Source organism: Haliotis rufescens, unplaced genomic scaffold (assembly GCF_023055435.1).
Source record: "Haliotis rufescens isolate VD_foot unplaced genomic scaffold, xgHalRufe1.0.p SCAF_11, whole genome shotgun sequence".
Lineage (NCBI taxonomy): Eukaryota > Metazoa > Mollusca > Gastropoda > Lepetellida > Haliotidae > Haliotis > Haliotis rufescens.
The window spans coordinates 10,801,888-10,818,475 of NW_025963791.1; the positions used below are offsets into that span (position 1 = coordinate 10,801,888).

At 39.9% G+C, this 16,588-nt stretch overlaps 1 protein-coding gene across 1 annotated transcript; it reads right to left on the reverse strand.

Annotated features, from left to right (window-relative positions):
* Positions 1 to 3,510: 3,510 nt before the first annotated feature.
* On the reverse strand, positions 3,511 to 15,923 carry LOC124141204 (high affinity choline transporter 1-like). Its single transcript, XM_046509140.2, has 9 exons — positions 15,882 to 15,923; positions 14,457 to 14,632; positions 13,166 to 13,273; positions 11,944 to 12,099; positions 11,522 to 11,670; positions 9,352 to 9,498; positions 7,279 to 7,408; positions 4,447 to 4,664; positions 3,511 to 4,214 (listed from the first exon to the last, which is right to left on the reverse strand). The coding sequence occupies exons 2-9, from the start codon at positions 14,620 to 14,622 to the stop codon at positions 3,681 to 3,683; spliced, it is 1,608 nt and encodes a 535-aa protein (XP_046365096.2). The 5' UTR covers positions 14,623 to 14,632; positions 15,882 to 15,923; the 3' UTR covers positions 3,511 to 3,680.
* Between the last annotated feature and the right edge of the window lie 665 nt (positions 15,924 to 16,588).

The window sequence follows — 16,588 nt, forward strand, 5'->3', positions numbered from 1 at the left end:
ATATAGCTACGTTGTATGCCAACATCCTCGGTGTGCATGTATCACTATATATTGCTACATTTGGTACTTATATCCTGGGTGTACATGTGTCACTATGTATAGCTGCGTTGCATACATACATATTGGATGTACATGTACCATTCTATAGTAACATCATGTGTGTGCATATGTCACTATTTATAGCTACGTTGTATACTGACATTCTGGGTGTGCATGTGTCACAGTGTATAGCTACGTTGTATACTAACAATCTCGGTGTACGAGTATAGCTACGTTGTGTACTGACATTCTGGGTGTGCATGTGTCACAGTGTATAGCTACGTTGTATACTAACAATCTCGGTGTACGAGTATAGCTACGTTGTATACTGACATTCTGGGTGTGCATGTGTCACAGTGTATAGCTACGTTGTATACTAACAATCTCGATGTACGAGTATAGCTACGTTGTATACTGACATTCTGTGTGTGCATGTGTCACTATATATAGCTACGTTGTATACTAACAACCTGGGTGTGCATGTATCACTATATATAACTACGTTGTATACTAACAACCTGGGTGTACATGTGTCACTTTATATAGCTACGCTGTATACTGACATCCTGCGCGTACATGTGTCACTATATATAGCTACGTTGTATACTGACATCCTACGTGTGCATGTGTCACTATATATAGCTACGTTGTCTACTGACATCTTGGGTGTACATGTACCATTATATATAGCTACCTTCTATAGTAACATCCTGGGCTTGCATGTGTCACTGTATATAGCTACGTTGTATACTGATATCCTGTGTGTACATGTACATGTGTCTCTATATATCGCTACATTGTATACTAACATCCTGTGTGTGCATATGTCACTATTTATAGCTACGTTGTATACTGGCATTCTGGGTGTGCATGTATCACTATATATAACTATGTTGTATACTAACAACCTGGATGTGCATGTATCACTATGCATAGCTACATGTATGTGTTTCAGGGGTTTGTTTTTTAAAGCAGTGTTATTCAATTCTTTATTTCTGTACTTGAGGCCAGTAGCCCATGTACAAGCATAATATAATATAATATGACAGCAATAAGATCAGGTCGGTACATGTATAGGGTTTTAAGATATTATGTAATCAGAGTGAGTGAGTGGGTGAGTATGGTTTTATGCCGCTTTTAGCAATATTCCAGCAATATCACGGCGGGGGAAACCAGAAATGGGCTTCACACATTGTACCATGTAAGGAATCGAGCCCGGGTCTTCGGCGTGACGAGCGGACGCTTTAACCACTAGGCTACCCGACCGCCCATGTAATCAGAGATCAGGTTGCTGCATACATAGGATATTAATCACCCTTACAGACTGATTGCTTCCACGGAGGACAGCGCACTGTATTTTATGACATATTAAAAAAGACTTTTACAAACTGGACAAACCATAACAAACTCATCCACGGAATGTTGTCAACTCACGACGATATAAAACAAAGGAAGGATCTATAATGTACAACGCGGGTTCTAACCTAAACTTACATGCCGAGTATAAATCGTACCTTCTACTTAATTGTAGACTACTTAACCACTCTTGTAAACTTATCTCTAACTGTTTGTTAATGTTAAGTTTATATTTCTCACCATACTCTGTACATCACTTGCTTTGTAATGGTGTTGGAATCTTCACCGAAACGATGCTCACATTGCATTGTTGTCATATTGAATTTGTCCATCCATATATCTTAATATCCTTACCTTGTCACTTTGGACGTAGGTTTTCTAGCAACAACACTTGTCATGTTACCGGTAACTAGCCAATATTTTCACAGTAGGTTATAGTGTGTCTATTTTGATGTAATCCGTTACCCTAATCCATATAAAACTGTGGAGAAATATGAGTTCAGTCGTGTACAGGATGACATTTTACGAGAGTTTCGATCAGTTAAAAGTGACATCTTGAGACATCAGAGATAACAAGACAAATACCGGGCCCCGGGATCATAAAATTAATCATAGCTTACATTTTGCTGAGCACGACTTTTGATTTATGTTTTTATTCAGCTAAGATTCGGTCTAAACCTGGATCATAAAATGACCGCAGCAAAATCTTAGTCTCAGTCTGATACCGTCCTCATGGGGACGCGTGCACGTTTAGGCGTTCGACGGTAATCGCGGGAACTCTTCAGTCAAGAGAGATGCGAAAGTCGGATTATTTGTAAACACAGCTGTCGTCTTTTAGAGTTTAGACAAAATATAGACTTAAGTTATTTTCATGATCAAGGATGCTGTAAGAGAAATGCAGTCTCGCATTGAAGAAGAAAAGAATCAACAAAACATACTTCGTTTGTTTGTTGTTTAACGCCACACTAGCAGTATTCCAGCTACATGACGGCGGTCTGTAAATAACCGAGTAGGGACCAGACAATCCCGTGATTGTTGTCATGAGCATCGATCCACGCAATTGGGATACAACATGCATCAACCAAGTAAGCGAGTCTGACCACCCGATGCCATCAGTCGACTCTTACGACAAGTGTAGTCGCCTAGAGCTCTCACGACAAGCATGGATTGCTAAAGACCTAGTCTAACCCGGATCTTCACGGGTCAACATACTTCGTTTGGTCTTGGACGCAATTGCAGATAGACTCGACAGAAATTAGGATGTGGTCTAGGATGTTGATCTACAGGACAATATTGAGCTAATGGTACAACAAACTCGCAAGCATAATATGGTTCTCTACAGTTTAAGGAAAGGGACTAATGGCGCGAGTGAGATGTAGACTATAAAACACATACATGTATTTCTGTTTAAAGTGTGCACCTATTCCATACTTTGGGAGCCAATTGTTGGTTTTCTTTTGGTACGCCTGGGTTAGATCTCAGGAGATTTCCTTGCCTCTGGTCTTCAGCCGAACCAGAAGATTGAAAGCTTCGGAATTTCCAGTAAACTAACCAGGAAACAAAGTTAAAGGAAAGTGTTGCCGGATCCTAAACAGTGTAACACGGGTGGCTACTGTAGGAATGGTAAGCATGTAGTGAGTGAGTGAGTGAGTGAGTTAGGTTTAACGCCGCTTTTAACATTATTCCAGTTATATCGCGGCGTGTCAGCTTAATGTTGGAGGAAAGCCTGAAGTGATGCAGGTCTCAGACGTTTACCACTTCGGTGAAACCCACGAGCGCGGGTATGGTGCTGACAAACCTAAAAACCTAGAAACCTAATCGGGGCGAACCGGGATTCGAACCCACAATCATAGGTTTCTGTCGTGCCCAAAGGACAGCAACTCTGCACAGCGAATGATATAAAATCTCATGTAAAAGGAGCCCTTCTGGAGGTGTTGTTGCGATTATTTAGCGTTTTGAATCCATATTAACTGAGTTTGGTGATGTGTCTATTGTAGAGGGAGATGACTTCAACGCCAAACACCGGTGATGGCTGAAATAAAAACAGCATTGCTGATGTATTGGACTTGAAGACATTGTATTGCTATAAAGAATTCACAAAACAGGACATACAAGAGCAATTTGTAATGCAATTTAAGGACAATTAAAGATGTCTAAATAATCACAATAATGTCAATGAATCAATATGTCTTGAGTGTTATAAAAGATACCTGTTTTCGCAGATCAATGACGTTCTGCTACCTTCTCCCAGACAGCATTAAGGCACTCTGCTTACAACGAATGTTTCATAAGATGTCTGTGTCTGATTTTCCATCAGCTATCAAAGCCTGATTCTGGCGGATAATATCTATCTTGTTCAGTTTTTGAAGTCTGAGTGTCTCTACATTTTGGGTGAAGTATTTTAATACATCGTACTTTTCTGTTATCCATCCTCTCTTGAATGCTGTCTCGGTTAGAAATGAAACCAGAACAATTGCCAGGAAACTGACAGCCATGATGCAAGTTCTGAAGGGAAACAGTTGCCCTTCTGACTCGCTGTAGAGCGGTAATTGGATCAAAACAGGCATTCGTAAAAGATTCTCGCCACAGAGAAGACGTAGACCGATAGAGAGGAAGAAGCCGACTAGACTTCCATAGGTGTTGGAAATCTTCACGAAGAGGACGCAGGTCAGTTGGGGGAAGAGAATGACGTACATGAGGTCACCAGACATGACATAGAGGCCGTAAACTGTGGTGGAGGTAATAGCAAGAACCGTACCAAGGCCTCCCGCTACCACCACTGTTAACCGTAGAACCCATATCAGCTCCTTGTCAGATGCCTGTAAGGTAGCAACAGAAGGGTTAGAGTGTCATGATCATTTTTCGTTTTATAATTCATTATTGCTACAAACTTAGTTTTCTCGAACACACTATTTTCACACTATTTGATAGTGATTCATAAACACATGCTTGTGATATCGTCGGAATCGTATAATGCACAATGGAGATGTTTCTTATGATCATGGAAATGGTTTCGTCGCTTGTATTTTCATGACCCATCCTGATATTCACCTGAGTCCGGAAGAGTCCCTTGTACCAGTTGTTAGCGAAGATGGAAGCAGTGGAGAGAGTGGTGGAGTCGGCAGATGACATGGCAGCAGCAGAGATGGCAGCGAGACCGATGACAGATACGGGGAGTGGACACATGTACTGGAGCACCAGGGGCAGAATATATGGAAGCTGATCAGGGGTCAGAGGTACATCATTCGGGTACGTGGTTTGATTCCAATCTGAAATATTTTTTACATGATTTGTTTTGGTTGTTTGATGTTTAACGCCACACTCAGTAATATTCCAGCCGCACTGTAAATAAACGAGTCGGGATCGACAATCCCGTGACTGACATCAGTGAGCATCTGTCTACGTTGGTTGGTTGGTTTGTTGTTTTACGCCGCACTCAGTAATATTCCAGCTTTATGACGGCGGTCTGTAAATAATCGAGTCAGGACCAGACAGTCCAGTGATTGATATCATGAGAATCGATCCACACAATTGGGATCAATGACATGCTCCAAACAAATCAGCGAGCCTGACCACCCGATCCCGTTAGTCACCTCTTACGGCAAGCAAAGTCGCCTTTCACGGCGAGCATGGGTTTTTGAAGACCTATTCTACCCCGGATCTTCTATCTACGTAATTGGAATACGATGACCTGTATCAACCAAGTCACCGAGCCTAACCACCCGATCCCGTTAGTCGCCTCTTTCGACAAGCATAGGTTGCTGAAGACTTTTTTTTATAAGAATGGTGTTGAGATATTGAAGAGGGCTTAAACAATCTGGATCTAATCTGAAACGAATGAAGACAGAGAACAATATTGTATCACTTAACTAGGGTGTAGTTTTTTCGGTGGGTCGTGCCGAGGTCAGATGGGGAGCGAGCCTCGATTTACAGTTTTGCATCGCCGCGTAAGGTTCATCACATTCGTGACCCACATGTTGTAAGTTCGGTTATCACCCTTGAGGAGGGCGCTAATTAATCAAAACAAAACACGTCATTTTGCAACAGTACATATATGTTTTAGATTAAGTAGAAACCTCGCTTCAAAGCAAGGCCATTTTATTCAGGCTTTATAATGTGGGCCTTTCTTTCCTTGTTTTATCTGAAGGATGATACTGTGCATTAAACCTTGATTATAGAGCCACTGACATTGCCTCCACCACATTGGCTGTGTGGAGAAACACACATTTTTTCACTAAAAGATTTCATCTAAATCTATTGTCGATAAGGAGATCATATTTAACATGATAGAATGTCATTGATATAAACACTCAATCATGTGGGTAAAGCGTTAGCTCGTCACGCCGAAGACCCGGGTTCGATTCCCGACATGGGTACAATGTGTGAAACCCATTTCTGGTGTCCGCCGCCGTGATATTGCTGGAATATTGCTAAAAGCGGCGTAAAACCATACTCACTCACTCACTCACTCATACACGGCGCAAAGCTAATGTTTGTTTTAAATATGCTGAACAGTTAGCATTTGCGCCAACATAAAGTATCCTTCTTTAACATGCAAACTCGTCAACAACTATTGCTTGTTGTAAGAAACAACTGAAAAAATGATTGGTCAGGCTGGGACATTCGAGTGCCTTTGTTCCTTTATGGCGAGGCACGTTGCTAATTAGTTCAGTCACTGGTAAGTCTGACCAAGACGCACTCATATATAATTTGTTTGTTTGTTGTTTAACGCAGCACTCAGCAATATTCCAGCTATATGATGGCGGTCTGTAAATAATCGAGTGTGGACCAGACAATCCAGTGAATGACATCATGAGCATCGATCCACGCTTTCAGGATACGATGAAATGCATCAACCAAGTCAGCGAGCCTGACCACACGATCCCGTTAGTCGCCTCTTACGACAAGCATTGTCGCCTTTACAGACAAGCATGGGTTGCTGAAGACCTATTCTACCCCGAATCTTCACGGGTCAATCATATATAAAGAGATTATTATGTGACATACAAATTTTACGAAACGAGTGTAAGAATTCTTGTACTTCCCGAGCGCTAATACTTGAATTCATACACGAGTTTTGTAAAATCAGTGGGACACACATACGAGGGTAATAATTTCTTTAATATTTCTTAATACATTTAAGCTACCCTTTAGAAAAGTTCACCGATCACGGCCGCCGTCTCCGAAAACCACAATTGTCGAATGACGTCAACTATCATCAGTTATAATGCCGTATCTAGCATACAATCCGACGACGTAACACTGCCGTCGGGATGACGTAAACAATACACTGATGCGCATGAAGTGATATTTGCACCAGTGCACATACGATTTGTATGAGTATGAACTCGGTTATTGCTATCCCTATGGGCAATAAAGGCCGTTATGATATATATACTCACGCCGGATTTATTCATACCATCTAGTACCAGGTTATATAATAAGTTTTGAGTTGAATAAATGTTGAACATTTATTCGCTAGCGCCACATTAAATGTTGTTAACGTTTTTGATGTTCTAATTCATTTGCATGTGTTTTTATAAATATGCTGAGACCTTGTGCTGATACAACCCAAATTTCCTTCGGGATAATACAGTGTTATCTATCTTACCTTATCATGTACATCTGGACTACAGTGTATAACAAGATACAAACTGATACAAATGCATTACGAACCGTGTGCGTATGATCTCCTAACCATCATTATTAATTTAAAGCCAATGTTCATCTTTGTCAGTGTTTGGATAGTTTGGCCTACCTCTTCCCTAAATATGTATCTTCCTTCCAAAACACACATAGTTTGAGCCATGGAGCTCTTTGTTTCGTGATCATCTTTGACTCTATGCTACTGTTCGTGTTTGTCATTGTGTGTGTAGTTCTGACCTGCCGCTGCCCCTGCCACTCCGATGATGGCAGGAGGTACTGCGAACAGCAGACACAAGACGGCGGATATCATCAAGGAGTTCCGAGCAATTTCAGGGGTCCGACAAGCCAACACTCGTTGATAAAAGGGCTGAAACAGAAAGTTAAACACTCGTTGAAAAAAGAACTGGAACAGTACGTTTAACACTCGTTGATAAAAGATCTGGAACAGTACGTTTAACTCACGTTGATAAAAGGGCTGAAACAGTACGTTAAACACACGCTGATTAAAGATCTGGAACAGTACGTTAAATACACGTTGATAAAAGGGCTGAAACAGTACGTTAAACACACGTTGATAAAAGATCTGAAACAGTTCGTTAAACACACGCTGGTAAAAGGGCTGCAACAGTACGTTAAACACACGTTGATAAAAGGTCTGGAACAGTTCGTTAAACACACGCTGATAAAAGGGCTGAAACAGTACGTTAAACACTCGTTGATTAAAGAGCTGGAACAGTACGTTAAACACACGTTGATAAAAGATCTGGAACAGTTCGTTAAACACACGCTGATAAAAGGGCTGAAACAGTACGTTAAACACTCGTTGATTAAAGAGCTGGAACAGTACGTTAAACACACGCTAATAAAAGATCTGGAACAGTACGTTAAACCCACGCTGATAAAAGGGCTGGAACAGTACGTTAAACCCACGCTGATAAAAGGGCTGGAACAGTACGTTAAACACACGCTGTTAAAAGATCTCAAACAGTACGTTAAACACTCGTTGATAAAAGGGCTGAAACAGTACGTTAAACACTCGTTGATAAAAGGGCTGAAACAGTACGTTAAACACACGCTGATAAAAGATCTCAAACAGTACGTTAAACACACGTTGATAAAAGATCTCAAACACTACGTTAAACACACGTTGATAAAAGGGCTGTAACAGTACGTTGAACACACGTTGATAAAAAAGCAGCTGTAAATATGAAAGATATCTGCTACATTGGTTTAGTAACAAAATGACTTATGATACAAATTAAATTGAATTGAAACGTGTTTCAATGATATGTGTTCAATTTGTCAACATCTCTCTTATAAACAACTATTTTACCATGTTCGCGAATATTTTGGTACGCACACGGCATGGCATTATTGTGTGAAGTTAGTTGCTTAGATATATACGAAAGCCTAATCGTGCCACTTTGGTACCATAATTGTATTTTTTTTAAATAAAACTTGAACGTTTTTGAATTAACTTGAAATAACGAGAAAATAATCGAAGTATTAAGTGAGTGAGTATGGTTTTACGCCGCCTTTAGCAATACTCCAGCAATATCACGTCGGGGGACACCAAAAATGGGCTTCACAGTAACATTATACCCATGTGGGGAATCGAACCCGGACCTTCGGCGTGACGAGCAAACGTTTTAACCACTACACAACCAAAACGCCCAAATGATCGAAGTAACGAGAAAAAACTCGAAATTTCGACTAAATAATAGAAAAAACGCGGAAGACTCGCAATTTCGAGTTTTGAAATAACGAGAAAATAATCGAAATGTATAGTAAATAATTGAAATAATGAGAAAATAATCGAAGTAACGAAAGCAAACTCGAAATTTCGAGGTTTTGAAATAAAGTTGAAATAACAAGAAAATAATCTAAATTTCGAGTTTTTGAAATATACTTGAAATAACGACAATACAAGAAACAAACTCGAAATTTAAAGTTTTCAATTAACGAGAAAATAATGGAAATTTGAGGTTTTTGAAACAAATTTGAAATAACGAGAACATAATCGAAGTAACGAGAAAATAATCGAAGTAACGAGAATATAATCTATAGAAATAACGAGAAATTCTGATTTGCAAAAAATATGGTACCAAAGTGGCATCATTAGGCTTTCGCAATTACATGAATTGACAAAGTCGTGACTGCTATTGTTGTGCTATCCTTATCCTTGATTGCTGATTCAGAGGGGGCGGTGTGTTACGAGAAGTATTTTATTTGGATTCGGTTTGAGTGAGACTGACTGAACTAATTTGATAAGGTTATAAAGTATTGCTCTGTTTGTGAAGCATTCGTTACCTGCCACGGTATCCCTCCCATTATGAGCAATCCGTACAGGTCAAGGTAGTTGGCTATATTGTTGACGGGCACCTGTCCTACCCATTTGCTTCCAAGTTCATTCAGGTCCACTGCAGTGTGTTGCAAGGCAAACGGAAACGCAATGACCTGTATAAAGTATCATACATGTATTATACAAATTATGCTCACCAAAATGAAGAAGTGAGGCGAAATGGGGTTTACCGTCGCGTGTGTCCTTGTTTTAAGTCCTTGTTTTATCCCCTTAATGCCGAGTACAAGGCAGGGTAATTAAATATAATTTGATTTAAAACTTTTAAAATTAAAACAAAAATATGTTGGTACAACAGACAGCCATCAATATCCCTCCCAATCCCAACCCCAAACTCATTTATCTCGTAAAGACCTTCGGTGGCAGACAATATTTTCATGGACAGGTTATATAATATCATTGTTTAATTTCTAGAATAGGATACACGGATTGTGCTAATTTGTAAACAATTTCCTGAGATCCATCCTGCAATAGATTACCAGATTTCAACATGTTTGGATACTTCTTCTTACAAATAGTAAGATAACGACGCTTCAGCGTTAGATATTGAGGACACACCATTTGAGAATTGACTTTCACTTTGTGTGAGTTCATTGGAGTATGAACCTTCATAGAGTGAGGGCAAAACGGTTATGAACGTCAAACTCTCTGACATTTTTCAATGTATACTGAAATACCGAGTTCAAGTTTAAATGGTCTAAATGATCAGAAAGAACGCTCCTGTATGTATTCGTGCTAGGGAATTCCCAGGGGTTTCCGCAGGAATGTGGAACTAGTCCGTCAGTGTTTACGTCATTTCAAGAACACGGTCACGTGAAAAAACGTATGAACGTCAAATTGAGCCGTTCATACACTTATGAACGACAATTTCGCGGTCATGTGACCGACCTCTCGTCCAATGGAAAAGCTGTATATCGTGTAAACTTCACATTGAAAAATTAAAACAACATAATTCTCACCTTCTAGGTCATCACTGCAAAAGGGACATGCACGTTTTACCAAGGATACCTTTGGATTTGGCCACATTCCCTTCTTAATCAATCTTTAGAGAATGTGAAACTCAACCGAAAACGTGCTGGAGCTACTTTATAGTTAACTACATCTATTAATGATAAATATCTTTCAATAGATAGAGAATGTTTTAAATCATATATAGCCGTGTTTCACTTGGTGAAATTAACTGGTTTCTCCGCATTTGTGTATGAATATCTGTTACTCTTTGCCTAAATTCACATATGAACCCTGTCTCGTCTAATATTTCCGATGCCAACCATACATGACCATAGCCATACCGATATAATACATCTCTAATCAGGGTAACCAATGTCTTTTGTTCTGGCTTGTGGAACGCATTTTCTAATGTGTATTATATAAAAAAGCTGATGGTGTTGAACTTTTAACACGTAATATTTGCTGAATAAATTTCAGATGTACGCTTTCAACTACTGGGGCTTCCATAAACCCCCATATTTCACAACCATAACCTGGTACAGGTGTTATTAAACATTTGAAAATTTGATATATTGATATTTATGTGCAGGCATAATTCTATACCAGTCAAACGGGGTTGAAATATTATACTACAGTGTTATAACTTGTATTTCAGAAATAATCCTGACCCTTCAGCATTGTGTAATCATGAACGCGTACGTCCGAACTAGTTTAAACTGCACAGATAGAGAAAATGGTCAAATTTACCTTCAACAAAAGGAGCTACCTTCAGAATAGAAATGAACGTAATTAACCTGGTAAGTTAACATTTGTTCTTACAGCATTGATTGAACAAAATGTAAATATTACTTGTTTGTTTGTATGTTGTTTACCGCCGCAATATTCCAGCTATATGATGGCGGTCTGTCAATAATCGAGTCTGAACCAGATAATCCAGTTATTGATATCATGAGCATCGACCCACACACAACTGGGATACGATGACATGCATCATCCTAGTCAGCGAGCCTGACCACCCGACCCTGTTAGTCGCCTCCTACGACAAGCGTTGGTTGCTGAAGACCAATTCTTACCCGGATCTTCCCGGGTCGTAAATATTACTCCAGGACGAGAAAAATGTACGCCTAGCATAAGGTCATACTTTGAGAATAATTCGTTCAATATCCTTACCAGCCCTATCCCAATAAAGGCGAGCTGGACAACATCGGTATAAGCAACGGAACGCAGACCACCCAGGAATGTATAGATGACAGCAATGCAGGCGGATACAACAATAGACGTGGTCTTGTCCAGATCCATGATAATTGACATAGTTGACCCTGGTCATAAAAAAAACTCTGATGAAAATATTTTAGCACTAAACATCTTATTTTAAGGTGTTTATTATGTGATAACTGGCTTATTTTGCATCACCGTTCCCATGGAGTTTTTTTATGCTGTCAATCACTTGTTAGCATAGCAAAAACTCGATTATGTACAGGCCATCGAAAAGTGGCTAGCCGGAATATGACTGACTGTGAGGTGAAGCAACTTCCATTCTCTCATAAAGTAACCATGACATGGACTCAGTGTGGGCAACCTGGAAACTATACCTAGAGCCGAAAGAATTGCTGCCGTCCAGAAGATGTCCCCCACGAATTCAGGGATACACATGAGAGCCCCTGCCTTGGCCCCATATTTCTCCTGGAAGGGATCGTACATTGTAACGTATCCAGCTCGTCGCATCTTTGGACCGTAGAACCATCCGCCTAGGCGAAGAGGGATCAAAGAATTAAAGGACAGTTTTCTGTTAACAAAAAGTGCCATTTGGCCATATTGACGTCATTTTCTATAGATTTAAATGTTGGTATGCGTTTTTTGCTTCCATCAAGTTTGAACTCGTTGAAGAGGTCTATGCGAGTAGGTATAACACAACAACACTTACGGTTTAATGCAGTGTAAAGCCTTCGTCATCTGAACCAGGGAATTTAAACTGGTTAAACGGATTTCTCAGTCGTCTAAAGCGCCGGAATTTGCTGTGCAGACTTGAGTCCCTTAGTGGTGCCAAAAACCTATGCTTGTTGATTTGAATCCCGTTTTTGCCTGATAATGTTTCTGGATGTGTCAGAACCATACTAATGCTCGTGTGTTTCATATAAATTATAGACGCCTTATACCTGCATCACGTTCCTTTTACATCACGGACCGCATCCGTGGTCTAGTGGTAGAGCGTCCGCCCAGGGAGCGGAAGGTCCGGGGTTCGATCCCCGGCCGCATCATACCAAAATACGTAAAAAGATGGTACTTGTTGTGACCTTCTCTGGCGCTCGGCATTAAGGGACTAAAACTGGTCGGCTCGGAGTCAGTAAAGTGTGTCTGAGTGGGGTATTCATGTGGCATGGTATCTCAGTGTGCTGGCACTATAAATCGGCATCAGTCCGCATTAGCACAAGCAGCCACACACACACACACACACACACACACACACACACACGTGCATGCACGTCGCTATGTAGGTGCAATAATCTTGGACGCGACGTTAAACCCCATTTCACCTCACCTTTTACATCATGATGGCATAAGTGAATACTGTTCCAAAATGGCGTTATACCCAACTGAACAGTTTGGGGCTTATTGATTTCATGAATGCTTACATTCCAGTGAATTATTCGGTATAGATTGGGCATAACAGGAAGTCATATTTTGATGGTATTTACGTAGAAACGTCAGAACCAAAGGGATGGGGAGCATTTATCATGTTCGTACATCTGAAGGTTGAAAACATTAAATAGCCTCGGCAAAGAGTTTTGAAGGTTTGTGGAAAATCTTAATTACCAATAAAAAGACCGATGCAGTAGCCAATTGGCGCCTGTGCCCACAGAACTCCGCTGGAGGAGACTATTTCAGCCGTACCGTTTACATAAGCTCCTCCAACGTTGGTTGCTGTAAAACCAACAATATTTTGTAATAAATAAAGTAATACATTGACCTACAAATAGACCTGAACGAATTTACTTATAGGGCTCAAGCATCTTGACGTGACGGTTTCCACATGACAATTACCATGATGGACATTAGACAGTGAAAGTGTGTTGTGAATGTGAATTTCAAATAGGTCACAATATCTCCAGAGCATTTGCTCGAGACACCACTTGCCCCACGACTTAAAGGAATGAAGAGGTGATATCATGAATATACGCACATAGAGAATGTGCCAATAATTAGCAGATTTTTCAGATGAGCGTGTCATAACAAACTATGACTTTGACAAAGTCCGTGTCAATGGAACGATCAGCAGAACTATATTTGCCTCCAGCTATTTGCACTAATTATTTCTGTAGTTGGTTGTCAGTGGTATCAAGTGCTCTCTTTGTGCTGTGAACTGGCTACCTGACGTCACGTCACATTTGCGCGAGATACTACTTGCGTGACCGCTTAAGGTAGTGACGAGGTCATAAAATGTATAGAAGCATATAGTTGAAGAAGAGATGGTGCCAATCCGCAGAACTATATTTGCTTCTACACCTGACCGTCAGTCTCACTCTTCACAATCTATTTCAATAGTTGTTACATACGAGGGCTGGTGGAAATTGTTTTTAAAAAAAGTGAACCAGTCAAAGTAGTCAAAAGACTAACTAACTATATTGATTTGCTTCATCGCCTGAGAGATTCTATCAAAGAAATGCTGACTGCTGGTGTGCTCTTCCTTCATGATAACGCCTCTTCTCACACCTCTCGACTTGCAAGGGCCGCTGTACGACATTGTTGGTTCGAGGAGCTTCCTCAACCTACATACTCACCAGACCTGGCACCAAGTGATTTTTCCACCTGTTTCCTAAACTGAAAGAACACCTTCGTGGAAAGCGTTATGAGGACAATGATTACCTCACAGCTGCCGTGAATGTGTTTTTCAGGATGGCGTCAGGAAATTTCTTCCTGACTGGAATTGAAAAACTTCACTATCGATATGAGAAGTGTATTGAAAATTATGTTGAAAAATATAATAAAAAACACTCTCACAATTGTTGGTTTTCTTTGTTAGACTAAGATCTTTTTGACCAGTCCTCGTATGGTAATAAGGTTATCTTTGTAAACTGGCTGTATGTTTGCCTTGCCGATTTCATACCTGTTAAAGAAAACAAAGATACGAGGAATCCCATCTGTCGATTGGCTAAAAAGATTTCATCTGCGCTTTTTGATTTGGTGGTTCTCCTTCCTGCGTAGATGCCGATGGCGAGGATGAGGATGTAGAAGATTACGACGACAACGATACCAGGTATGTTGACAGCCATGGCGGAGAACCTTCAACGAATAACGGGTAATACTATGCGTTAACAAACATCAACGGTGGAATGTAAAATAAAATTTGTCATGTAGTTACAAAAAATATATCATGAGCATTTTTATTAAAAATGAAATGTAATAAACAGTGTAACGGTGATGCATGACTCACAAGGTAATTTAAGAAGATATTTCAAAATTATTCTCGGTCAGGGACATACAATTCCCCATACTGGAGGGGTGGATTTGGAGGAGGGTAGGTTTTTTTTGTTAGGGATAGAATGTTTTTCGCAATATGTTTTTCCATATCAAAATATAGTTATGATGGAAAAAAATCAATTTGCGTCCATATCATATTACAATAGTTTTCTTGGTTTTGTTGTTTTTCGCTGGACCAGACAACCCATTAATTGATATTACAAGCAATGATCTACAACGCCTGGGTATGACAACCAATCAGTCAAGTTACCCAATCCAGTTTTGTCGCCTCTTAGGTTGCTTGGGATTTATTCTAACCCGAAATCCCAACATTTTATGTCAGAGGCGTCTAACGGGATCGGGTGGTCAGGGTCGCTTAATTGGTTGTTGCATGTAATCGTATTCCAATTGCAAAGATCGGTGCGCATGATGTCAGTCACTTGATTGTCTGGTCCAGACTCGAATATTTACAGACCGCCGTCATATAACTGAAATACTGCTAGTGTGGTCTAAAACAACAAACAAACAAATATTACATTTTTCATGACTGGAACTGAATTCTTGTATTTTGGTACACTTGAAGCAGATTTATGGGCATCACTTTAGTAACATTCAGTAAGCAGTTTACTTTGTGGAAATTATACCTGAGGCAAATATTATTATTTTCAATAGTTGATGGAACAAATACATTTTTAGTCCAGGCCCTCTCGCAGTTGTCGGTTCATCTCCAGTATTTGGCTGCATAAACTGATCTTACTTTTCAGTTTTAAACTGCATTAAGCACACATACACAGGCCTATCTTTGTCTCACATGGATCGATCGTGCGTTCTACTTCCAAATTATTGAACTACTAGTACTTTGCACACAAACAGCGGCGAAAGGCATCATTATATTTCGACGTTGCACACATACTATATTATCCGCGTTCAAGATTTGGAACTGCACGCATTAGAAGCCTATGTCCCTTTTAATGCAGCTGAAAGAAATTTTTTTCTGCCTCAAAGAAAGTAATATATATTTTACAGGAACATTTTCAAATTGATTATCATCACATGTGAAGCCTAACAATACCTGTGGACTGAAACGTCCTCCTCTTCCGTTGACCAAAGAGATCTCCCATGTGAGGATCAGTGTGAGGTCACCACACACACGTGACAAAACTCAAAGGTTAAGATTTACATATCATGATATTTACATATCATGTATGAGGACAATGATTACCTCACAGCTGCCGTGAATGTGATTTTCAGGGTGGCGTCGGGAAATTTCTTCCTGACTGGAATTGTCCGACTAAACAGCGCAATAGCACAATGATCAAACAACACACATATTTTACGGATTCTTTAAGGCGATCAAACATGTTAAAGGAAAGAGTTACTTGAATCCCTATCGATTGACTAAAAGGATTGCATTCGCACTATTTGATTGAGTGTTTCTTCATCCTGCATAGATCCTGATGGCGAGAAGGATGATGAAGACGGTAACCACGACAATGTATATATATATATATATTGTAAAGGTGTGGACGGCGGAATGTAAAATCGAGTAAGGTATGTAAATTTCGATTTTTCTTTGGCACATCTTACTTTTTTCAGGTTACAAATATATGGATGGTATGCAAATATAAACATTTGGGGTTTTAACATTATTCAAATACGATAAACAGTGCCACAATGATGTGGTATTCAGAAAATATTGCTCAGCTATTCTAGGTAAGAGGAAAGGGGATAATCATTTTACATTCGGACAGGGGAGTATGGTTGGAGTTTCTTTCTACA